Source organism: Myotis daubentonii, chromosome 9 (assembly GCF_963259705.1).
Source record: "Myotis daubentonii chromosome 9, mMyoDau2.1, whole genome shotgun sequence".
In the NCBI taxonomy this organism is placed as follows: Eukaryota; Metazoa; Chordata; class Mammalia; order Chiroptera; family Vespertilionidae; genus Myotis; species Myotis daubentonii.
In genome coordinates, this window is record NC_081848.1 from 75,530,351 (window position 1) to 75,557,579 (window position 27,229).

Consider the following 27,229-nt stretch of genomic DNA (forward strand, 5'->3'; position numbering starts at 1 on the left):
GTCGAGCCCTCTGAGTTGGGGAGCAGTTATGAATGGTGACCTTGAGGATGCTTATGTAATGGGTTGTATCTGCTTGGCTATATGAAAGTGAGAGGTTTCTCTCTGTCTTTGTCCTCTCTTAGTGGGTTGCCTGGGATACATGTTTCATTCTGGTTTCGTGCCTATTCAATAATAGGCACGATTTCCTTTCCCTTCTACCTCGGGGAGAGGATTTCTGGGTTGGCTGGGTGTTTTGGATTTCCTATGTGGTTTTTGTTTGCTCCAAGTTTTCTATATTAAATAAATTTTACATCTGTGATGTTATGCCATGAAATTCACATAATAATTAAATTTATCTGAATACTGTTTAGTTGTCTGGGATTTTTAAAGACATATATGAACTAAGTATCAGGAAGGAGGGATAGTTCTGGAATATCCTGGATAATATTTAACACAATTGATCAACTCTTATAGGCCTTGGCTTCTCCATCTGAAAAATGAGGATTATGTAACTCATGTATCAATCAATCACGGGTTTTAAAAGATGTTCAAACATCTTTTCAATATGTTCCAAAATAGAGTAAATATCTGACAATCACACACCTGTATCTCCATGCCCTCCGGCCACCTATAGGCCACCTATACAGCTTTCTTCAAATGAAACTGAAACTGCTTTTCAATCTATGGCTCTCTGTTAAGAAGAATGCGCGTGCGCGCGCACACACACACACACACACACACACACACGTTCATACCTTTTTCTGTGATTTCCAAGAAGTGAGAAATACAAAAATAAAGCCATGGTTCTATTTGACATTTGTATAAAGACAGCACTCTACCTCATTCACATTATCTAATTTATATCTATCAGCAAAATACTCAGAGATTTGCCGATTGGGCGTGTTTGGTTTATTTTTTAAAGTAAACAATGTACTTTCAATCCTAAAAACAAATATTTTCTATACTTACTTTTACTTACATTTGAAGAATGCCATAGCAATGAATAATGGCCTCATAACAAAGATCAATAATACTTTTCATTGCATTAAAATGTTTATCAACCCTAAATTCAAACAGGGTCATGCTAAGATAACCATGAGCAAAAGAAACAGGAGGCCATCTCTTCTCTAAATCCCTACATTACAGCTCACTATTAGACTAAACACCATATAGACCTTAGAAGGTATATTTTGTTAAATTGAGATTAATGTTAGCAATTTGGTATTTACCACCAACCACACAAGAATTCCCCAAAGTCCTAAGATCCTGAAACCTGAACAATGAAGAGCACAGATCTGGATCAACAGATCTGGCTTTCAATCCAGGCTTCACCATTAACCAACAATGCAAACTAGGTCAGGTTATTTAATCTCTCCGCAACGTTTCCTTAACTAAGAGTGAATTAAAATTAAGTGAGATACTACTCTCAAGAAAGAGTAGCCATTAAATATTGTGATGGAATTGTTCTATCCAGCTCTGTCATTCCAAGGTCTCAGGGTTCTGAGCTTTGTGGTTGCCAGTGTCTCAGTTTAAGATCTTGGTAATTGGTTTTGTCGTGTGTGCGTTTTTTAAGACAGAAAATAGGAGAAATTGGCAAAATGCTCTCAGAAATTATCATGCAATCAAAAGCCTGATTTCCAAAAGAGGCACAGATTCTTCAGTTTGTCCCTTTAAGAAAGCAGAGCTCTGAGTCCATCACTCAAACAAAAATAAAACCAAGACCCACCACAGCTCGTTCTGATCAGAGAGATGTTTTGCTTGCAACACAATTTATCGCCCTATCAGCATCACTACAGCCTGCTTCAAATTAATTAAAAGACATTCCTTTCCATCCAACCTATAATCAAGGCAATTTATTTCCAAACATAATCAAGAAATTATGTAAAGGTCGATTAAGTATATGAGCAACTTTTTCATATGTGCAGTTGATTTATTTTCATATCTTTTTATATGTTTCAAATGAGGATTCTAAAAGACAGGGTTTTCCTAAAGAACTCACTCAGCCGAGTGTTGAAATACTCCTTCAGAAGAGAGGACACTCCACCTAAAGCAGCTCCCGGGCTGTGGGGCGGGCCGGGGCACCTTGTGAACTCATGGGCCTGCAGCCGCAGCTGCATTCGGGATGCCCAGAACCCTGGGCCAGAATTACTTCTGAACCCTAGGAAGAGGTCAAAAGGAGTGAGGAAAACATGATCATTCTTTCTTTCAATCAAGCTTGGAGCTGGGTATTTTAGTCCAGCTGAGGACCAGATAGATCTCTAGTAGCTCTTAGAATGGGAGAGCAGTGGGGAGGGAAAACTGCCAGCCATGTTTGTTCATCTCCACTTTTCTGGGGGGAAACACTGTTCACTTGCAATATTCACTTCCATCAAGAGGACTGGTACCGCCGAAACCGGTTTGGCTCAGTGGATAGAGCGTCAGCCTGCGGACTGAAAGGTCCCAGGTTCGATTCCGGTCAAGGGCATGTACCTGGGTTGCGGGCACATCCCCAGTGGGAGATGTGCAGGAGGCAGCTGATCGATGTTTCTCTCTCATCGATGTTTCTAACTCTCTATCTCTCTCCCTTCCTCTCTGTAAAAAATCAATAAAATATATTAAAAAAAAAAAAAAAGAGGACTGGTACCCTCTGCTGAGAACCAAATCAGAGCCTCATGGAGACAGCAGACACAGCTGCCTCGGTTGCAAATGGGGGTTCTAATCCTTGGTCCCAAATCTCTACACCAGCATTTCCTGGGCCCTTAAATTGACTCCTGAGTCATTCCAATCAACCCCCCTCTGACAGGGAAACATTACACAAGGGCAACATGATGGCACCATGAACAGTTCTCACCCCCATTTACCCATTATCTTCACAATTAAGGATCCTGTGATCATACACTTCTCCACACCTCCATGGAGTCCATGTACTGAAAGATCTTGCCAATCAAACTTAGGGCATTTATTAGCCATCCCTTGAGCCCATTTTTTTTTTTCATTTATGAAGGACATAGCAAATGACAAGCTCTGGTCGGCACAGGGCTACCAACATCATCACCACAGTGAGTTGGTATAATTCCAACCAATAGCCAGTAAGAGTGGTTCAGAGCCAGAGCACCTGGCCTAGAAACTCAGCTCTGCCGGCTGCCAGCTGTGTGACTTTGAGCAAGTTATACAGCCTCTCGGTGCCTCCATTTTCTCATCTGTAACACATAGCCATCCCTTCCCAGTGGGCTGTTGGAGAGACGTAAGAGATATAAGTTAATTTACTTAAAGAACGTATAATCGTGTCTAACATATAGTAAATGCTCACTTATGAGAGCTCTAATTTTTTAAACAGCTTAATTTCTAGAGCTGTCTCCAGGAAATATTCCTAGAAAGTTGTGTTCCTAGATGTTTGGATCTACGTGAAGGAGTTCAAGGCCTTTTAAAGTTTCACCTTGTTTTTATGTAGTCCACAATGCAACTCTCATCACGATAATTCATTGTAGCTTTCATACCATCCTTCTGGTAAAAGTGAGGTGAGAATAAAAATTATCTGTAATAGACTGTGTCCACAACACTAAACTCTAGATCTTTTAAAATTACTGTCTCATCATTCATAAAGAGCCACTGGGAAGTACATATTGTTTCCATTTCCCCCATTTTATTTGAAAATTCAAGATACGAGATTTTGTCTGATAGAAGCCAGACACTCTGGGGAGTAGTGGGTTATAGAGGGGCAGGAGAAGTCACTGGGTCTAATCAGATGGCTGAGGGAAATAGCTCAAATGCCCTACCTGGGAAACTATGTTAGTATGCCCACATGACATGAAGAATGCAGGAAATTTCGACGTAAGGAAATTGGCAGTGGCCCAATCTTTCCAGTGCTGAAATGGATAACTATGCAAAGGGTGAGAGAGAGTTGGACTATACCACCCCCCTACCAGCCATCCTCGGGGCTCCCAGCACTTGGAACACTGTTCCCAAAGGCTGACCCTGTAGACAGACACCCCCCACTCCCTCCCCACCAACCAGTTTCCAACACTGGCTCTGTAATCTTGAGAAGTGACTCTGTGGCTTGAGTTCCTCATTAGTAAAACAGAGGTAACACCATGAGTTAATGTATGTAAAGTTCCTAGAACAGTGCCTGGCACAGACTGTATTATGTAAATCTAAATTATTGCCTTTATTTAAGAAACCTAAAATAAAAAAAATGGGTTCCTGAGCTTCTGCCCAATCCTAGTGAGTCAGAATCTGTAAACCTCTCCGAAGTGATTCTGATGTGCAGCAGGTTTGGGAACCAAGGGTGGGCACCTTGACTTTCAGTGAGATTATCACTTGGTCATCTTTTTAAAAATATCTCTGAATGGCCCAGGAAGAGAAATATGAGACACTTAGATGGATCAAGACCGCTACGCCCTGAAGACCCTCGATAAAACAATGAGATGCCTGTAAATCCTATTGTAGCTAAAGAGGGGTGCAGACAAGTCATGTCTGTTGCTTGGTTTCCTCGTGAAAGGCACCTCCTAAAGTTCCCTTGGCAAACACTTCCCACGGCCAATGTGTAAACTGAGCTGCAATAGCAGGTTACTGTATTTGTCCAGATGAATTTACAACTACACGCAACTTGGGTTTATGTCAAAACAGGCGGAAAATGGGTTCCCACGCCGATTTCACAGAGATGTGGATTTGTGAAGGAAGCTCATTGAAATCACAACGCTGAAAACTGAGCCTTGTGAAGCACCACCCGCCACCTCTGTTCAGTTTGTGGCGGGAAAGATCCGCATGTGCCCTTTCTGCTTGGCTTCGGGACCCAAGGGGACTTTTTCTTCTCAAACGATACCCTTGGGATATCAGCTTCTTCCTCTGTAAAATGAGGGAGTGGAACTAAGCAGTCTCCGAAGTGTCTTCCAGCTCCAAATTGGATGGCTTTCTGAAGTAGCCAAACCAGTTTCAAATCGCCCATTGGGAGCAGCTTATAGAACACTAGAGGCCCGGTGCACGAATTCATGCATGGGGCGTGGAGCGGGGGGGGGGGGATCACGAGAGGTTGGCTTGCAAATACACTGGAAAAAAGAAATGCTTCTTAGATGTCACAGCGATTTCAAATTGTTATAAAAGTTTCTAACTGTCTGCTTTTCACTTCCAACCTACCTTGGCATGGACCTGTAACAAACAGCTCAAAACAGAAAAGAAGGACGATAGCATGTGACTTGAGAAATATCATAATCGAGTAAGAGAACATGATGTTTAATTGGGAATGAAACCTCCTAATATTATAGGAGTTTATAATATTATACAGTGTTATGTTCACAAGTTCCAGACAAATCTCAACACTCTTTCAACACATTTTTTTCTTTATCCTGGCTTTAACCTGTGGAGACTGGAAGAGAAGCCTATAAAGCCAAAACCTAGGATTCGGCTTCTATCCTTCCATCCCCTAAACCTCCCCATATTTAAGCCCTCACTGAGTCTCATCAACTCCAGAAAAGATCCTGAATCCATCCCCCTGCCTCCACCTCCACCACTGACACCCAAGTCAATAAGCCACCATCACCTACCACCAGACCTGGCAGGTCTCCCTGCTTCTTCTCTTGACCCAACTCAACCCCATCAAGCAGATTTGATCTCTTAAAATATAAGTTCATCAAAGGCTTAAAAAGAACCACCCAAGGGTTTCCCATAGCACTGAGATTAGAAACCAAGTCCTGACCATGACCAACAATGTCATACAGTCTCTTGATCCCCCAACCTGATCACCTGGTCTCCAGCAATCTCTGCCTCCCACACCTGCCCTCATTACCCTCCAGCCACATAGGTTTTCATGTCCCTCTGGTCACCAAGCCTGTTCCCACCTTAGGGTCTTTAACTTAGCTACTGGTTCACCCAGGAACACTCTTTCGCCAGGTCATTGCAAGCCTGGCTCCATCTTGCCATTCCAGACTCAGCTTAACTGTAATATTCTTAATAAGTTTCACCCTGAGCACCTAAATGCTCTATTGTACTTCATCCAGATTGGCATGCTTCGTAGCATTTATCAGTAATATGCACTCTGCCTTGTTCACTGCTGGTGCTTTGCATATCCTAAGCACTCAACAAATATCTATTGTCTACAGGAAAACTTTCAACACTGCAGAAGTGTGTGCTTAGTTGCTACTTAGCAATATGAAAGAAAATAACTAATTCATTTCAAACATGGGGCAATAAAAGAAGCTGAGGGAATTGTTTGCTGACTTACTTGGGATTTAATTACATGGAGGATTGTGATGAAAAGAAGGAAGAATATTGTAGTACATTATGGTGTTAATGTGTGGGAGTTTCATTGTTTACCCTTGTCTCCTTCCTAGGGTTTTATTAATGAGCCAACTATCTTGTAAGGGAAAATGTATTACAATGAGTTCCATTTGGTTGTGGATCAAGATAAAAATAACACAGTGTAATTTAAACGAAATGATGTTTGCTCGGTGAATGGCAGACCCATTTAACACTTGCTTCTCTTCTTACGCGCTTTGGCGGTGCACACCCCAAGTTGAACAGACTCAGCCTCCCTCCCATCTAGCTCATGGGAGGAGGTTGATGAGCCAGCTGCTCAACAGCCCAACACTCTTTGCAAAGACTTGCCACCTTGCCTGGCAGCTTTTGAGTGTTAGTGGGTCTCTTGACAGCTACCTCTGATTTTCTGGGCAGGTATTCACCACCTGGTTACTTCTCAGAAGCAGCTTCATGGACCAAAGCAGGGCACCTATCCCAGGGAGGCGGCATTCCCCTTCAACAGATAACCTTCAAAAGAAGGGCAGCACCTTACGCCCACCTGTGTCAACTGCCAGCCGCCCACAACAGAGAGCACAGCGGTGGGAATGCCCCCGTTATCGCCAGCTTTCATCGCTGTGATGGAGAGGAGCTGCTCTTGTGGGCTGAGAGGGATAGATTTCAAGGGTTTCTTTGCCTTTGATGTCAACCCTTCACCACCACAAGGTGAACATGTGCCACCTGTGGTGTGGCAGCGTGTCTAACAGGGGAGTGGGATAAGCAGGGAGAGGCAAACATATACAGGTATTTGCCATTGGTGCCATCTCTCCCCAAAGAACATGGAGCTCAACTTCTAGAAAGTATGAAGAATGTTTATTGGCTTCTCTTCTGAGCTATTAAAGGTCAATACGTTAATTGCAGCAATGAATGTAGCTAGTGCATTACTGGGTCACTACCTGGTTCCCTGGCATATTGCACTGACTTCTCTGTCCTGTGTCAAATCTGCCTCTCTGTGATGTTGTAAAGTTTTTTTTTCCTTCTACCCCAGTTCACCTAAGACGATGCTGAAAGTATGACACCTAATTGATACTCAGCGTGTTCTTAATACTTTCTATTTTGATCAGTTATTGCTTAGGATGTAATGACTGTCAGATTTTGAGAAAACAAGCCTGGAAGCACAGTTTTCACAAAGTTTATTTTCTCATTGCGATGGCATTGGACTGGTTATGTATTGATACACAGCATACTAGACTTTAACTCAGCACAATGAGAGCTGATCACTTTGAGTGCCAACTATGGAAAACTCCCTGTGGTCCTTACAAATTGAGGACAATACCAGTAATAAGATATAATGGGCTCATTCACACTGACAAATACAGAAGCCATGATGTAAATAAAGAAATTTTCCAGAAACACTATGACTGACATTTCACACAGCCTCTGACATGTAAGGGTCCTATTGAGTTTTGAACACAGAAGAATCTCAAGTCCAACACCCAAGCCCTTATTTGCAACATGCATATATTCTTCTCTTTGTCTTCAAATCCCTTCTCCAGAGTTCTGTGCACCTGCCTGTGAGCAGCCAGGTGTTCAGCTGTTTAAACACAAACAACAGCCAGCATGCATTTCTCTCTGCTACTTACACCTGGCGGATGGGAGTGGGGATGGGGGAGGCAGATACAGATGCTACAGGCAAAGCCCCAAAACCAGAACAATGAATAGGAAGACCATTGAACAAAGACAAAAGCTGCATGATTTTTTCCTCTGAGAAATGTTAGCAAACTCAATTTTCAACAAAACAAAAAAGCAATACAGACTAATCTATAAAACTTAGATTTGAAAGTAAGTTGGAAAATTATATATATATACTAGAGGCCCGGTGCACAAAAATTTGTGCACTCGGGGGGAAGGGGGGGTCCCTCAGCCCGGCCTGTGCCCTCTCGCAGTCTGGGACCCCTCGGGAAATAACAACCTGCTGGCTTAGGCTACTCCCGGGTGGCAGAGGGCAGGCCCAATCCCTAGGTGCAGCCCCTGGTCGGGCTCAGAGCAGGGCAGATTGGGGAGTTGGGGCGCCGCCCCCTGTCATGCACAGAGCAGGGCAGATTGGGAGGTTGCGATGCCACCCCTAGTCACGTTCAGGGTAGGGCCGATTGGGGGGTTGGGGCACTGCCCCCTGTCACACTCAAGGCAGGGTCGATGGGGAGGTTGCAGCGCCACCCCCTGTCACGCATAGAGCAGGGCCCATCAGGGGGGTTGGGGCTCTGTACCCTGTCATGCACAGAGCAGGGTCGATCAGGGGGTTGGGGAGCTCCCCCCTGTCACTCACAGAGCAGGGCCGATCAGGGGAGTTGGGGCACCGCCCCCTGTCACATACAGAGCAGAGTGGATCAGGGGGTTGGGGCGCCGCCACTGTCACACTCAGGGCAGGGCCGATGGGGAGGTTATGGTTCTACCCCGTCACACACAGAGCAGTGCCCTTGGGGCGGGGGGGTTGGGGTGCTGCACCCTGTCACACACAGAGCAGGGCCGATCAGGGGGTTGGGGCACCTCAGCCTGTCACACACAGAGCCGCAGGGCGATCAGGGGGTTGGGGTGGTCCCCCCTATCAGGCACAGAGCAGGGCTGATCAGGGGGTTGGGGCGCCTTCCCCTGTCATGAACAGAGCAGGGTGGATAGGGAGGTTGTGGCCCCGCCCCCTGTCACACACAGAGCTGCAGGGCAATCAGGGGGGTTGGGCGCTGCCCCCTGTCACGCTGATCCCAGTGCCGGGAGGCCTCACGGCTCTGCAGATCCCGGTGCTGGGAGGCATATTACCCTTTTACTATATAGGATAGAGGCCTGGTGCACGGGTGGGGTCCGGCTGGTTTGCCCTGAAGGGTGTCCTGGATCAGGGTGGGGGTCCCCACTGGGGTGCCTGGCCAGCCTGGATGAGGGGATGATGGCTGTTTGCAGCTGGTCACACACCCTTCAGGGTGGGGGTCCCCACTGGGGTGCCTGGCCAGTCTGGGTGAGGGGCTGAGGGCTGTTTTCAGGCTGGCGGTGACTGAAGCTCCCAACCGCTCCTTTTTTTCTTTTCTTTTTTTTTTATTCTGGGCCAGCTTTAGCTCTGAGGCTTGGCTCCAGCTCTTAGGCCTCCACTGCTGAAAGCAGGTATCTGGTTTGTTGGGTTCTATAATCGAAACACTGTTTCAACTCTAGCTCTGAGATCCCGGCTGGCTGAAAGCAGGTTTCTGGGGTTTTGTTTAGCTTCTATATTTGTAACAATGTTTCAAACTGCAAGCTCAGAGGCTGGCAGCGGCAGGCGGGAACGTTGGAGTCCTCCGTCACTGAAGCAAGTAAGCCTCATGTTCGCTTCAAGCTGCCTGGCTGCCGGCCGCCGTCTTGGCTGGCAGTTAATTTGCATATCACCCTGATCAGCCAATGGGAAGGGTAGCGGACGTATGGCTAATTACCATGTTTCTCTTTTATTAGGTAGGATATATATATATTACACACACACACACATTTCATCAAAAATGATTAGCGTCAAATGCATCAAAACAGTGATCAAAACATTCAATGAAAGACATAAACTAGTCTTCATGAACTCAGCCTCTCCAGGAATCAGCAGGTCTTTGTTCTCCAAACATAAGTCCTCTGCAAGTCTGAGACACTAACCCATTTAAACCCAGAGGACCTAGAAAATCATTTTGCAAGGATATCTGACCCCATGGTGTGTGTTTTTTCAAGTCCCAATCTGTATGATTAAAATATTTTCAAAGGAAAAAGAAGATGAGGATAATTAGTGGGTTTTCTGCCTGGTTGTTAAACACCCTAATTACTTCAAGCGCCATTACCGCCACTTGCACATAAGCCGTCTTTTGAAACTACTTTTCAATCTAAACTAAAATTGATGCTAAGTTCTTCTGAGGGTATAGCCAATATTAACACAATTTGGAGAGTCGCTGAATTTACTCTTTTATCTTAACGTGGATGTCAATATTCTAAGTGCACACAATGGAGCTAATCTACTACCATCTGAAGTAGAACCAACACCAAAACCTCTTTAAAGAGACTGCACATTTTTTATAAACGTGAAAAGTATTATAATTATATATCATGTACCATAACTTTTACTACTGATTTGCCATTATTCGGATACTAAAATGTCTTTCTATTTCCCTTTACGCCAAATTTACTTACTGTAGAATTACACTGCTGGGTTTTTTTTCCCCTCCCACTTTTCACTGGATAGAATTGCTTGGTTCTGATTGTTGACTCAATAAATCATTCTGGTGCAGCGTGTGCAGACATTTTGCATTAGTTTCTTTACTATACTTTCAATGGGCTAATAAATCATGGCATTAATTATTCGTTTCTATAATAAACTGTAACCAAGAAACCAGACACTAGATAAATATTGGTTGAATACGAAAATGGGAATGGGATCCATTGTTGTCGGCACTCCACCTGGGCTCTGGAAGTAAATGAGGTCAGTGGGAGCACCATAACAAGCAAGAGACAGTGCTTAGCTGAAGCTGTAAGGATGAATGAGACTTGGTGCTTGCCCTCAGGGTCAGATGGGAAGACATGTACACGAATGGCTAGGATACAAGGCAGAAAGTGGGAAGCACCCATAGTGCTACAAAATGATAGCAAGGTTCTGGGGAAGGTGAAATGAAAGCTGGTTGGGAGGATCAGAAAGGCTGCATGAAGGAGGCAACCCCTGTGGTGCATCATAAAGGATGAGTGGAAACACACGGGGCAGAAATGAAGGGGGATCATCCGGAAAGAAAGAACAGTAGGAAGAAAAGCGTGAAGGTAGAAGGCAACCTTCAGGAGCCACGTGTAGTCAGTGTTGTCTGTAGCATGGGGGTCTATGGGAAAAGAGCCTTGAATGCTAAATTGAGAAGTTTTCACAAATTCAATAGACAATGAGCAGCTAGTGGTGGTTTTGAAACAAGATAGCAACATGAAGATTCATATGAAATCAATGTGCAAAACAAGCTAGAATGGAGAGAATAGAGACATTTAGAGACTAATTGGGAAGCAAGAAGACTCCCAGGAGGGGGTACGTAAAAATGAAGGCTTGAAGAGTGGCGAGGGGGAATACAGAGAAGAGACTGGAATCAAAGGTACTACAGAGGCAAAACAACACTCTGCTAACCAATGTAGTGTTGCAAAACAACACTCTGCAATAGGAACATCGGGAGGAGGAGGATCTGCTTTTGAGGATGGAGCTGCTAACACATGAATGCTCTATACATACCAAGGGCAACCCAGCCAGAGACCCAGCACCCTCATGCATCTCTCCCCTCCCTGCGCCGGGTGTCCTAGCTCTCAACTAGCTACCACATGGTCACATCTGAGGCTTTCTACAACACGATAGAATATGCAAAACCCTCCTGACATCTCGCTCCACTTCCTATTGCTCATTCACTCAACATAATAAGCGCAAGTGCTTATTACCATCAAGAGGCACTATCTCACACACTCAAGGATAAGACACTCTCTTCACCTTTTCTGCCTAATAGTCTCATCCTGATGCAACTCTGTCCCCCCCTCCCCCCCGGGAATGGCTTTACTGTTTTGCAGATTTAAAACTAAACTGAAATTTTTTTTAAAGAAAATAATACATTACAATTAAAATGTGGAAGGTAAAGTTGGGAAAAATATCTCAAAAAATAGAGCAAAATCAGGGGGTAAGATAGAAGAGAGTACAAAAATACTAGAGGAGCAATCTAGGAAGTTCAGCATCCAAAACATGAACATTCTGGAAAGGAGAAAATAAAAGGAAGAAAAATCATCAAAAAATAATTCAAGCCGAAACCGGTTTGGCTCAGTGGATAGAGCGTCGGCCTGCGGACTGAAAGGTCCCAGGTTCGATTCTGGTCAAGGGCATGTACCTGGGTTGCGGGCATATCCCCAGTAGGAGATGTGCAGGAGGCAGCTGATCGATGTTTTCTCTCTCATCGATGTTTCTAACTCTCTATCGCTCTCCCTTCCTCTCTGTAAAAAATCAATAAAATATATTTAAAAAAAATAATTCAAGACAGTTTTAATAATAATAACAATAACAATAATAATTCAAGACAACTTCCTAGAATTGAAGGACATAGGTTTGCAGACTAAATGGCTACTTAGTGCCCAGCACAAAGGACAAAAGAGACCTATGCCAACACATTCTACATTTTCAGAATACCAGGGATAACAAGGTCATATGAACTTCCAAAGAGAAAAGTGTGAAGGTCCTTCACATTCCAGCCCTGCACACCCCTCCATCCAGGTGACCTCCCCCAATACAATACAGCCCTACCCTCTTCCTACCATCCTCCATCAACTGAAGTCAGATCACGTCCCTCTGCTTAGAACCCTCATGTGGCTCACAACGCACTCAAAATAAGTAAAAATATAAAGAATGCAGGGGAATTAGGTTTTCAAACCACCTCTAAAGTTTGATGACTCTTCTGAGCATTAACATTATTAAGTGAAATGATAAAGGATTCTGCTTTACCGAGAGCGACAGTGACTGGGGTGAAAGTTTGTGAAAAGGGGTTAGATAGGTATTCAGAGAGAGGCTCTAGGGGGATACTTCTCACCTAAGACCTTAATAATGAGAAGGATCCAGCCTTTGAAGACCAAGGAAGACCAGGCACAAAGAAGAGTGAGAGCCAAGGCCCTGTGGTAGAAACAAGGTGGAGCGTTTGAAAAAGGAAAACAAATACAAGCTGGTCAGGACCGGATATAAAATGAGGAAGAAGGTAAGGGTAAGTGGTGGCCATATTATATAAGGACTGGACAGACCATGGTCAGGTATGAATTGCTCTTCCTCATACTGAGAAATATTTTTCTAGAAAAGTCTCAATAACATTGCCTCGTTCAAATCACTACCTATTCATTTACCATCAATTCCAAGAAATAAGCACATGAAATTAAAATTGTCTCTTTCATATTTTAATTCGACCATACAGTCACATACAGATAAAGAACATTTCTATTTTAATTGAGGATACAGTTCTATCTCTTTCATGGGGTTGTGGGGATTCTTGATGAAAGAATCAGGAATTTCAATACCCGGTCAATATTTTTTCTCTAAGATTGCTCAATGTGCCACCAAACTCAGGGTGGAAGGCTTGAAATATTCGTTCAAGCTAGTTTGTGTGGCAAACGCCACATTATTTCAAGACACTTTACAATTTCTCATGTTCTCCCCTCCCATGTTGGTGTATACATACAGGTGCACCTCCTTACCTTCTACTGCGCATTAATCTTACCTCGGGTGGCGCTACCTATTCCACATAGGCATTATCCATCAATACACACGCGGGCTTCTCCTAGAGGCACTCGGCTAGGGGTTGCCAGCTGGCGTAAAACAAGCCATTTACATCGATTCAGGGGATCCATAAAGCTGAAAGTCATGGAGGAGGAGTTGCTAGTTAGGGCAAGAGTAACGGTACAACTGAGACAAAACTATTTCATTGAGAGGCTTTCAGGGACCCATTTTCCAGTGTCACTTTGCTGTAATGCACAATTGCCCCCAAATAATGCAGGAATCAAGAATTGCTGGAAGGACCGAAGCCAAGACGCAGTACACCAACTCTACAGACAGAATGCTCTGCGGTATCATTCACCTGCCACCCACCCAGCCCAGGTAATGAAATACGACACAAAAATGCCATTCTTTTTAAACACTTGGAAGGATGGCTTTGTTTCTTCTATTAGAAAACTATTGAAGTCCATAAAATTGAGATGCCTTTAAAATGGTGAAGTCTTGTCTTTATTTAAAATGCCAAAGTGCTGTGTATAGATTGAGTCAAAAGAGTGTGTCTGATCCTGTGAAAAATTATATTACCACGGGATTCCCTCCTCAAGTTGGTGCGCTATATAGTTTGCATGCTAAAATCTCCTTAACCTTGCAATTGCTCTCTCATTCCCACATCAGTCAACAATCCTTGCTAGTTCTACATCCAAAGCTCTAATCAAATGTATGCCCTTTACTTCCAAGTACACCGCTTTAACTCGGGCTCCTATCATCTCCCAGACAAGCTATTCTAATAGCCTACAGTCAAAAACTCCTTTCTTCCTGGCCACCTCCTCTGTGAAGACGCCCCAGCTCTCCATGGCATGGTGCAACCACTCCAACTTGCTTTGTCCCAGGAGCTCACATACACAGGACTCTTACAACACTCTTTACTGCAGAGCTGCAAGTAAGAATATGCAAGCCGCATGTGTGATTGTAAATGTTCCAGGAGTCTCCTCTAAAAGGTAAAAAGGAAAGGGTGAATTTTAATAATACTTTTTATTTAATCTGGTGTATCCAAAATATCATTTCAACATGTAATCAATACAAAAATATAACAAGACAGTCTACAGTTTCTCATATTAATCCTTTGAACTCTAATGAGTATTTCACATTTGTAGCATATTTCCAATTTAGACACTAAGCTGTCATCAAAAATAATTGATCTGTATTTACATGTCATAAAAGTACAGTTGAAAAAGTACAGATGCACATATCTAAGTTGTTCCAAATGTACTAGAAATTTTTGTAAGAACTGTATCAAATATCAACTTATTTTAAATTAAAACAAAATTAACATTTAGAAATCAGTTCCTTGCCCTGGCTGGTTTTGCTCTGTGGTTAGAGCATTAGCCCATGGACCAAAGAGTCACTGGTTTGATTTCCAGTCAAGGGCACATACCTCAGTTGCAGGTTCAATCCCTAGTCCTAGTCAGGGTGCAAACCAGAGGCAACTAATAGATGTGTCTCTCTCACATCAATGTTTTTCTCCATCTTTCCGGCTCCCTCCATTCCACTCTCTCAAAAAATCGATGGAAATAGTATCCTCACTCCTTGGGTGAGGATTAAAAAAATCAGTTACTCTGTCACATGAGCTACGTTTCAAGTGCTCCATAGCCACATGCAGCCAGGGGCTATTCTGTTAGACAGCGTAGCTCTACGATAATTATTTGTGTATACATCTGTCTTCCCCACAACATCAGACCACATCTACTTGTATCCTCCCCATTGCCTTGGCACATAAAGGGTGTTTAATGAGAGTTTGTTGACTAAATAAAAAAAAAATGTGGAAATCACTTGACTCTATTGTAATGTTAAATCAAGAACATTCTTTCCTAAGGATATAAATGGCCATTTCTATGAATACACATATACACACACATGCATGTACATGAGCACAGGCCTGAGTGAAAACTAATTAAGACTAAGTGCATTTGATTTGTAACGGATTCCTTCAATAATAAAAATGACTTCATACATTCTACTCCCCCTGCACCTGTGCCTCCAGCCATCTATTCTCCTTTCCTTAAGGCATGTATGGGTAGTCTACACAATTAGCACTTCATAAGCTTTACATTCTCTAGTTGTTTTTTCTATCTACATCTTGCCTCTTCAAATTATATTTTATGCTTCTGCAGACAGAGATCATTCCTTGCACTTTGTAGCTATCACAATGGCGATAACAAAGTACAAGAATTTAATACATGACATAGAATCAATTCTCAGTTGCCTTCTTTTCCCGTCATGCCTTTCCCAATCAATCCTAGAAGCCCAGCCTCTCAGCAATCAGATTCATACCAATATGTCTGGATAGCTGTGGCCAATAACCTCCCCACATAATCAGTACTTCTCTCTGTGCTACAACGCATTTTGCATGTGTAACTGTCCTTCATCCCAAAAAAGGTGGGAAGATGCTTCCAATCTTTGTTAAAATGCCCCGTGTTACCTAGTTGTACTGCTCTCTTCAAACTGACCCTTCAGTGGGCGTTGACTCCTGTCCCAACTTGCCACCTCCATCGCCCCCTACCCGCCATGGATGCAGCAACAACGTGACAGAAGGGAGCTCTGTGAGGGTGGAGATCTCTGGTCTTGTTAGCAGCATCTCCCTATAGGCAAGTAACTCTGACAAATCAATGCACACATAAATTTCCACAGAGGGGCTTCCAGTAGGTTTATCATTTATTCTATTTTTGCTTGAATAAGAACAAAATGTAAACAGGAAGATGTCTTGGTGAATCAGTCACGGGGTTCCTCCAAGTCCGCGTTGGTGTTCTCTCGCTTGTGCTTGGATAGTTGTTCTTTGATGGCTTCTACCTCTGCAGGAGTGAACTTGGGGGTTAGCATCACAGTGTCATAATCAAATTCTTCATCAAGTCTGAAGGGCTGAACTTCATCCCCGAGTATCTGCAAGAGGTAGCAAAGGAGGAAAATCATTTACAACCATTGTAAATGAAGATAAAGTCCAAAACGTGAATTCCCTATTACGATTTAATTTAACATTTTTTAGACTCCAACTCTCTCAGCTGGTTAGGCCGTCTTTTAAGTAAAGAAATACAGTCACTTATTCAATTTGACCTAATGTAAGCCCCTTAAAATGCCCCATTTGTACCTCCCTGACTCTAAACAATATCACTAACTAATTCTGCCCACAGCAAGAAGCAGAAAATCTCTCTTGCACACATTCATTACATTTTTACCACCTGTAGTGTTAGGACTGGAAGCATATGGAAAAACTAAAGGTTTATATTTAAAGTGTGAAAAAATACACCTGAAGATTTTGATCAACCTTGAATACATTTTCACCATTTACCATAAAAGACATATCAACAAAACAATTTTCTTTTTTTAAATATTTTTATTGATTTCAAAGAGAAAGGGAAAGGGAGAGAGAGATAGAAACACCAATGATGAGAGAGAATCATTGATTGGCTGCCTCCTGCATGTCCCCTAGTGGGGACTAAACCCACTACCTGGGCATGTGCCCTTGACCGGAATCGAACCCGGGACCCTTCCGTCTGCAGGCCTACACTCTATTCACTGAGCCAAAATGGCTAGGGCTTAACAAAACAATTTTCAAAGTTAAAAGTACTTTATACTTATTTAATTTACTTCTTCAGATAATACCTATAATTCCTGGTCTAATAAGAGTAGGAATTAAAACACATAGTATCTCCTTAAATTTAAAAGTCCAGGATCCTTTTGTCCTACCAAGAATTTTTAAAATATTACAGAATTTATCTACAAGCCAGAGTAAATGCAAAGAGGTATAATAATTTTGTACCAATTTATTCATAATCTGTGTTTTAAACACTTTCTAAAAGAAGTTAGATTTTTTTAAAAGCGTATGTCCCACTAAACAAAAAGAGAATGCCTTAAATCTCACTGTATCACCCCTTCAAGAGCCTCTCCCCAAGCAAATGGTGTGTGACACGTGAACTCATCCGGCACCCCTGTGCAGCTCTATAATATGTATGGTGATTCTGAAATAATTGAAAACTATGGTTTATGCAGGAATGAAAAAAAATGCCCTGAAGCCACAATCAGCTTTAAATATTCTTGCCTGGAAAATGATCTCACTGAGTGGCTTTTGCAATGTTCTTGATAATGGAGCATATAGCTCAGAAACCGTGCTGTTATTAAAGGTGAAAGAAAGCAAAAAACCCACAACCATAAAAAATAGATAATCTCTGGTCCGTTGGACAAGTTGAACCTCATAGGGGTGCAGGGTTAATAGCAAATACCCGGCCATCTTTCGTCCTTTCTCAGTAAAACCAGCAAGGGGATGCACTTCAGAGGCCTGCTGATTTCCTCTTTATTAGAAAGTGCGCGCTCTCCTGACAAGGGTGATGGGAGCTCTCACTGGAGTGAGTTCCCACCAAGGGCCAGCCCGGTACTCGGAACTGTGTGGGCAAGAGCAGTGATCTTCAAACAACCCATCTCTCAAGGAGCTGAACGGCGAAGTCACGTGCCCCAGACTAGGCAGTCAGTTAGAAAGGGAAGTGAGTTCTGAATCCAGAGTCTTCAGGGAAAGCTTCCCCTTCTCCAAACACACAGGAAAAATCAACCTGGAAGTCTTCCCTAAGCCTGGTCATCGCCGTCGGGGAGAAAAGCCCTTTCCTGGATAAGCTAAACAAATCCCATGGCATAGAACAGAAAGCACTCAAGGCTCCACATAAGACCATGCCGTCTGGAGCAGCCAACAGAGGGGGCCAGTCAGCCTGCAGAGGGACCGATCATCGTGGTCACTTTCTGAGATGAAACTTCAACGCCACACAGTGACCATGCGGTAATACTGCTGAAAGCAGCTCAAGTGAAGAAACACAGCAGGCAACATGTTCATTTCCTGCATGTGAGCATCCCTGCAGTCTCCACGTCTACTCAGCGATAAGCACTGAGGCTTGCAGGCCTGGCCCCATCCTGAAGGACCCTGACAGGGACACAAGGGAGCACCATTTTACCAGTGCATTCCGGCTCAGGGGACCCTTGCTGCCTTGCATACCTGGTTAAAGGAAGTAGGCATCATGCCTTGTTTTTATATTACCGGACCCTGTGCTAGGCATAGGCGAGCAATGGTACTAGAATGAAAAGGCTGCCGTCCCAGTCTACCAAGAGATTACAGTTACATGGGGTCGAGCAAATTGAAAAGAAGCAAATATAACACAATGTTGTTCCGGGAGTACATACAAGGTGCAATGGGATCCTAGAGCAGGGACACTAACCCCAGCCTGGAGGTCAAGGAGAACTCCCGGGAGTGATGCCTAAGCTGACCCCAGCTCAGAAAGGACTAGTACAAGTTAAAGAGGAAACGAGAGAGTGAGTCTGAGAGAACAGAGAGGACAGAAAACACCCCAAGCAAAAGAAAATGAACATCTAAGAACTAAGGGCAAGAAAGAATATAAACTATTTAAGAAATTATAAGTATGAGAAGTAAGAACAAATGTTATAATGCAAAAAGTGAACCCAACTGAAGAAAAAATTGACTTCTTACTGAAGTTGAGGTGTCTAACTTACTTTAGGACTTAGTTTATTTTACACTATAATTTCAAAAGTAAACTTTCTACCTCACGTTCTTTCAGAATATGCACACACATACAGATACAAAGAGTGGTTGGGGAAGGGAGGTATAGATGGATAATTTGTAAATCGTAGCAATTTTAGCATACATTTTTACTAGGATGCATCTTGGGTTTTTTCCAAGCCTCTGACATTATAATTTTGTATTAACGTATTATTCTGAGTTTTATTAACATTTAGTATATATCAATGGCTCTTGCAGACTGAATAGTAATAAATCAGTTATTAGAGCAAAGTAATTGTGAATATGTAATTATGAATACCCTAGTATTTATAGATTTATAAATCAACAGAACATTTAGAAATTTATAAAACAACATAGGACTTAAAAGGTAACTATTGCCAAGCCGGCATGGCTCAGTGGTTGTGTCGACCTATGAACCAGGAGGTCACAGTTAGATTCCTGGTCAAGGGCAGGAATCCCTTGGGTTGTGGGCTCGATCCCCTTGGGGGGCATGCAGGAGGCAGCCAATCAATGATTCTTTCTGATCATTAATGTTTCTCTCTCTCTCTCTCTCTCTCTCTCTCTCTCTCTCTCTCTCTCTCTCTGAAATCAATAAAAATAATATTTTTTTAAAAAGTAACTATTATTTTACTATATATGTTACTGATGCCATTTAAAAATCCTAAATATAAATAAAAAGTATTTCGGGTTTTTATTTAGTATTTTTTACTATATACATGCCAAAATGGTAAATTTTACTCTGTAAGTGAGATCTCAATAAACCTGACTTTTAAAAAGGAAAGAGAGAAGGAGAGAAAGAGAGAAAGGGAGGAAAGGAGGAAGGGAGGAAGGGAGGGAGGGAGGGAGGGAGGGAGGGAGGGAGGGAGGGAGGGAGGGAGGAAGGGGACACACACTGCAACTCAGAAAACTTCACTGCGAACTTTAAAATGGCAGCTTTCAAAAGACATCAAAGTCGCAATTCTGTTTATGTATTTCAGCTGTTGGCTACTCTGGCACACTTTGGGAATTCCCTTCTTTCAAGTAAGGTTCATCTTAGGGTCCTGAGCTACAAGACTCCAAATTAGTTGCAAACTCCAATTCTGATTTATTTCAAAGAGAAGCATTTGTGCAATGGAATGCCAAGTCTCCCACTATTATACAGAAAACAACTGTGAATTAAGTTATTAACTTGTTATTTTTGCCTAAGGAGCTGAAATATGTGGATTTCAGGTATATAATTTCAAATCTAATTGAAATCTTTTTGAGCCTCTGGGGGAATAGAATTCGTACACTAGCAGAACACTGCTAGTTTCCTTAAATTGCTCATGTGACTTATTCTAAGTTCAACTGCTACAAGAGGAGTCATTTTCATTCAGAATACCACATAGGCAAGTCAAAGAAAGCAGAACTAATGCTCAAATCAATGACAGCAGCATTTGGCTGTAGGCTCTATTACAAAGCAATATGGTAAGTAAACTGTCTTTATAGGTGAAAAATTTTGAAGACCCTATATGAATTGGAAAAACAGGAGATCTCCCATCCTATCTAATAAAAGAGAAAAATGGTAATTGGCGTACGACGATACCCTTTTCATTGGTTAATCAGGGCTATATGCAAATTAACTGCCAACTAAGATTGGCAGTTAACTGCCAACAAGATGGCGGTTAATTTGCATATGTAGGCACAATGCAGGGAGGCGGAAGGGAAAGCAGGAAGAAGCCCCCTGCCACTGACAGTGATTGGAAACCCAGGGGGGAGCTAAGAGCTGGGGGGCAGGGCAAAGGCGGCCCCAGGGCCGCCTTTGCCCTGCCCCCCAGCCATGATCGGAGAATCAGGTGCCTTTTCCACCCTGGCCAGTGATAGCAGGAAGTAGGGGTGGAGCCAGCGATGGGAGCTGGGCACAGTCGAAGCTGGCAGTCCCAGGAGCTAGGGGTCCCTTGCCTGGGCCTAAAGCGAAGCCCACGATCGCGGGGCCGCTGCAGCTGCGGGTCCCCGCTGCCCGGGCTGGACGCCTAGGCCAGAGGTGTTGGGCCTGGGCAGGGGCGGAGCCTGCAACCACGGGGAGCTGGGGGTCCCCTGCCCAGGCCTGACGCCTCTGCCAGAGGCCTCAGGCCTGGTCAAGGGGCCGATCCGGTGATTGGTGATCGGAGGGTGATGAGGGTCAACTCCTCTGGCCGAGGCATCAGGCCTGGGTGGGGGGCGGAGCCGGGGATTGGGGGGATATGAGGGTCCCCTTGCCCAGGCCTGAAGCCTGGGTCAGAGGCGTCAGGCTTGGGCGGGGGCTGGAGCAAGCGATCAGAGGGAGATGGGGGTCCCCTGCCCAGGCATGATTCCTGGGCCAGAGGCCTCAGGCCTGGGCGGTGGCCAGAGCCAGTGATCAGGGGGAGATGGGGGTCCCCTGTCCAAGCCTGACACCTCTGGCGGAGGCGTCAGGCCTGGGCAAGGGGCCGATCAGGCGATCGGAGGGTGATGGGAGTCTACGCCTCTGGCCGAGACATCAGGCCTGGGCTGGGGGCAGAACCAGTGATGGGGGAAATGAGGGTCCCCTGCCCAGGCCTGACGCCTCTGTTAGAGGCGTCAGGCCTTGGCAAGGGGCCGATCCTGCGATTGGAGGGCTCCCAGTATGTGAGAGGGGGCAGGCTGGGCTGAGGGACACCCCCCCCCACACACACACACACCCAGTGCATGAATTTCGTGCACCGGGCCCCTAGTTAAAAACATAGTCTACAAGTTTCTTCTATGACCTCTTCTATGGGTTGGGGATGGGGAGGAGGAACTCACAATTTTTCATCTTTCTAATGTGAATTACTTTCATCAAAATATATTAACTAAGGCAAGAAATTATTCACAAATAGAAACTGGAAGGTTCTTGGGAAATGTTTGACTCTAAGGGGGGAAATGCACATGTATAAAACCAGTGATCAAATTAACAACAACAATTTTTTTTTAAATTGGTCTGATCCATACTAGGAAGCTGTGGATTCCTATTAGGCAATTACAGGAAGTTGGGCCATCCAGGGTACATTTTCATCTTTCCAGACTGAAGTCACAGAAAGCAACTGTGTCTAGCCCCTTGGTAGGCCCTTACAGGACACATTTGCTGGAAGTTGATGCTAATGGTCTTATACTGGCATTGGGTGCTTTAAAATAAGATTAATACTATTAAACCATGGCAGAGTTGGTGCAGTATTATGATTTCTAGACAGTTCTGAAAAGTTTCTCTTCCAAATGGTGATTAGAAATAAAAATCCCAAACCAAGGGATATTCAAAAGTTACTCATCTATGTCTCATGAGTTTGCCAACACAAACATGTTTATATCATTTTGATTCCAATATTTTAAAATGTTGACATTTTCTGGGAAGAAATGTATATTCTTTTTGAAGATACAATCATATACAGGGTTTTAAATAGCATTTTACTGGATGTTTGACAGGTTCCAGAAATCATTCCGGGTTTTCTTTTAACCCATCAACTAAAATCATTTTATAAACAGTTCCACAATGGCACCAGATGCAGTGACCACGAGTTGGTCCAATCATTTGTATGGTCACAATGGAAGTCATAAACAAGTCTTTGAAAGAAACTCATTTCTGCCAGAAATAACCTTGCAATTTTAGTTTCTTACTATTCAACAAAAGCAATCCACAATTCAAAAAGCACACCGAAAAGTGGCCAACCCTACCAGTTTACCTGGTAACCAATTTAGGGGTTTAACATAAGCCTACTAGCACCCTAGACATAAGTTTGCCATACCAGTGAACAAAGTCTTATAATAAAGGGGTAATTTAAAATTGAAGTGCATGGATTATTTCTGATTGAACGACTGCTTCCATAACCAAATATCTTCAAGTGGCAAGACTAGTACCTGATAATTAAATAATCAAGAAACATCCTAAGGGCTTTCTTAGAAAGAGATAGTGAAGAGCCCTTGGCAACCTCTGTTCCTGATCCCCTTTCGTGTTCGAGTGAACTGAGTGCTAAAGGTCACATCTGGCAGCCTCTGCTGGTGCACCTTTGTCGAGTACATGCAGAAGAGCTGTAAAGGACGGCGAAGGGTGACTTTCAAGTGGTGCATTTGGTAGAGGACGCATGTGGCAGAGGTTCCATTCTACCCTGCTGGGGAAGCAAACAGCTGATGACACTTCCCAGCCTCCCTTGGGGTGGGTAGGAACATGTGACTGAGTGGCTGTCAATAGGGCGTGAGCAGAAATGGAGCCCTGAGCTCTGAGCCTGGGGAAGCAGGCTGCCTCGGGCTCTCATCCCCTGCCCCGGGAAGGATGGGGACCTGACTCGCAGCAAGCGCTCTCATCCCCTGCCCCCGGAAGGATGGAGACCTGACTCGCAGCATGCGCTCTCATTCCCGCCCCCAGAAAAATAGGGACCTGACCCGAAAGCATGCACTTGAGGACAGTGTCTGGAGGCAGAGTGGAGTTCCAGAGAGAAGGAGCCGTGGTGAGTCCAGGGAACAGAGCCACTTGCTAACTTGAGAGACCCTCCACAGGTTGTTCCAGGAAAGAAAAAAACTTCTATCCCCTCCACCACCGAATTATTGTTGGGGTTCTCTCCTGGAGCAGCCTAGCTTTACCTTAACAAATACAGGATGTCTACAGGGCCTTAGGAACAATCATACAAAGAGAAAAGGCCAGTTCGGACTAAAAGACATAAGAAAGCCATCTGTCCCCTTCCTCTGTCCTTTCGGTTGCATTGTCCCCAGGTAGCACTGGCCTATAGAGATACGTCATGGAATAAAAATATTTTCCATGGCCGGTGTGCTCAGTGGTTGAGCATTGACCCATTAACCCATTGGTCACTGTCCGGTTCCCATTCAGGGCACGTGCTGGGGTTGAGGCCTCGATCCACACTAGGGGGCATGCAGGAGGCAGCTGACTGATGATTCTCTCTCATCATTGATGTTTCTCTCTCCCTCGCTCTCTCCCTAAAATCAATAAAAACATATTCTAAAAAAACTAGTTTCCATGTAAAAACACAATCGCTCTCTGTGTTTAAAAAGAAACATATACAATAGCAATAGACGGCCGTGAGAGAGGCCCAAATAAGCAACTTGAATTTGGAATTTTCCCAAATCTGAGAAAAATACAAGAGAGAAGGGTAGAGGAGCATTTCTCTGAAAGGACAAGTTGCAAAACCACTGCAATTTCGAGACAGATAGAGTCCACCATGGAGTACCTCGTCCTTTTGCGTGTCCGCTCTTTCCACCGTGGGCCTTGGATTGACTGCAGGGGTCAAAGGCTGGGCTGCGGGAAGAATGTCGGCTGCGGGAAGAATGTCAGCCGCAGGAGGAATGCTGGAAGGAATGTGGGTGCTTACGTCCTCCACTTCCCCGGGCAGCAGCGGCAAATCTGCTGGACAGAAAATATTTCATTTGATCCTTTCTCGGAATTTACAATTGACCTAAATCATCTAAAAGCCTGTAATGGTCCCAAGAATAAAGCAAATATGCTCAGGTAGAGTAGGTCCATCTCACAAGGCCTGTCCTGGTTTGCGATTCCCCTTTCTAGAAACTAGAAGTCCCTGGTACATCTATTTCTACCCCGTTGTTGCAGTTAGATTCCATCCAGAAGGTCTCAGAGAAATATTGTTTGGGGAGTAACTTGTTCATGCCTCTCACCCCTCAACCCACTGTCTACCTCTATAGGAAAATAAGGCAAGAAGATGCTGTTTTTGCCTCATTTTCCCATATTTTCCCGAGGGGAGAAGAGAAAGGAAATAGAGTGTAGAATTTCATCCTGTAAAGAGATGGCAATATTTCAACAACAACAACAACAAAAAAAAGCATATTAAAAAACAATGATGCCAGAAGGAAAGAACTTTAACTTTTAACAGAAAAATGAACTACTCTGTCACATTCAGAATGCATACTCTACGTTTCAACACCTGCAAACAACAAAAACGTGTTTCCGGCTTATTTGGCACAGTTATAAGAATTCAAGAGCCAATCTTGGTTTTCTGATCAACTCATGATGAAGGGATGCGTTCCCTTATATTTGCACGTGTGAGAGGACGTGGAGGCATCACAAGTAAGGGATATTCTCCCGCAGCTTTCTTTAAGGAGGACAAAAAAAACACACAAAACACACAAATAGAAGCACAACAGCCTTCGCCCTCAGTAAGTTTTCACAGAACCAGAGGCTGCAGGAGATACCCAATAACTTGCAGTTGGCTCAGGGATGCTGCCTGCTACTCAAAGACGATCTTACAGAAGAATACATCCTCCCTGGAAGTGACTAACAATAGGCATGCCTTGACCATTGCCAGTGGCAGCATATATGGGGAGATAACTGAGCATGATTCGATATTCAAAAACTGAATCTTATATGAAATACATCTTTCGCTATTGTGATGCTGTCGCCTTCACAAAAAAATGTAATTACAAAATTCATAAGACTCCAGCAACAAAGAACATAGCCTAGAAACTGAGCATGTGAGTGGAGGATTGGTGAACAAGGTGGTTTTACTATGATTAATTATGGAAACCATAAAATATGACCTGATTAACTAGCAGAAATAAAAACAATAATGGTCAACTCTTATAAAGCTGATATATTACATGCATTAACTCAGCTAATCCAACAGCTCCATTACTTCCTGTTTTATAGGCAATGAGCTCTAAGCACTAAGAGTAACCTCACTGAAGGTGCCACAGCCACAAAGTGGCACAGCGAGGCAGTCTGTCTGCAGAGCCCACGATGCCACATTATAAACTTCTTTTGAATAAGCATTTTCATTATATATATTTTTTAAATCTATCAGATTAGCCAAACTCAAGGCCAAGAAATGTCACTGCAATAGCTCATTAGTATGGCTAGTCAGTTGTAAGTGCACTCAAACATGTTATGCCCAGAGAAGTACTTTTTTAAAACTCATTAAGGTTGGTGGGAAGATTGACTTTCTAATATATCTATGTATGAGTTCAAAGCCAAACTCAGTGCAACTGCCTAGGACTGGTACAAGCCTGGTTAGGGGCCTGCCAACAACAAAGGCAAGATGAGAAAGGTTCGGGCCTCTTAATGTAAAAACCAATGTCTACCAGACCCATTGACCATCAGTGCAAACATCAGTTCAAGTGTAAGATAAAAATCAATTCTGCCTTCAGAGCTATTTAAAATCTGATTGAGAACCGTATGCACCAAGGAGGGCAACTCTGCAATTACTTTGCTAAACCTCTTCACCTCTAAAATTTTAGAGAAGACGTTTTCTTTCATAAAAATTCTACTGCCATGGGAACAACTTCAAAACAAGAAGACTCAGAATCCTCCACACTTTGCTTTGCCATTTGCTGCTTCAGTACAAAAGCAAAATGTACAAATGCGTATCTATTGGTGCCTAACACAGCACCTTACACATAGTATAGTCTCAATAAACACTTAAGGATAGGAAATAAATTTCCTGCATCTCAACTTTTAAACTGAACAGCAAGTATCAAGAGTCTGTGTGCTAATAGGACATTGTGGATGATGTAAAATATATATAGTTCTTACCCTCAATAATTAAACTTTGTTACAGGAATAAGACTTTCACACATAAAATCAAGCAGAGAATAATCAAAACAAAATTGAACAACCTTAACTCTAAAGAGGATAGATTCATAAAAGAGTAAAACCAATATAGATGAGAAGAGTCTGATAAGACAGTTATGAAGAAAGCTACCTTATCTTTTAGCCGTTCTATAATCACGGGTGTGTTATTTATATACGCATGTTCTCTCCAGGAGAAAAATGATGGTATTCATAAATGGTGGGGAATGGAATTTGGTATCTCTGTAAAACCTTCTAAAACTGAAATGTTTTAAGAAACTTGATCCTATCTTAATTGTTTCTGAAATACCAAAGGCCTTGTTTTCATCTTCACTAAATACCACTCTCTTGGCTGATGTACATGTAGAGTCAAGGCAACTCTCAAAAACAAATTTTGATGCTGGGCAGCAAGACTGAAAACACTTCACTCTCTTCTTTCTCAACTACATAAGAGTTTCCAATATTTATGGACCATGTGCTCATGCCATTTGTCTTTCTGAATGTAGTCAATAATCAGCAAGTCAAAAGCTATACTCACAGAATCCAATACAACATTATAAAGCAAGCAATCTATCTGACATCTAATAAATTAGGTAAGAATAATATTTAATTGTGTGACATAGGTATTAAATTAACCAATCTGTTCCTTTCTTGTCATGTAGAAATGACAAAAATTTTTTTGAAATTTTGGGCATTCTCCAAGACGAAA

General features: G+C 43.2%; 1 protein-coding gene across 10 annotated transcripts in view; it reads right to left on the reverse strand.

The window, feature by feature from the left end:
• Nucleotides 1–16,126: 16,126 nt before the first annotated feature.
• Nucleotides 16,127–27,229, reverse strand: part of IFTAP (intraflagellar transport associated protein) — a 61,656-nt gene continuing 50,553 nt past the window's right edge. For 8 of the 10 annotated variants that reach the window (XM_059709627.1, XM_059709633.1, XM_059709625.1 and 5 more), the window contains 2 exons: nt 24,173–24,348; nt 16,127–16,369 (listed from right to left, as the gene is read on the reverse strand). In XM_059709627.1, the coding sequence (XP_059565610.1) occupies nt 16,202–16,369; nt 24,173–24,348 (344 nt within the window). In that variant the 3' untranslated portion in view covers nt 16,127–16,201. The remainder of the gene's footprint in view (nt 16,370–24,172; nt 24,349–27,229) is intronic. The other 2 variants (XM_059709634.1, XM_059709632.1) reach the window with 1 other exon arrangement.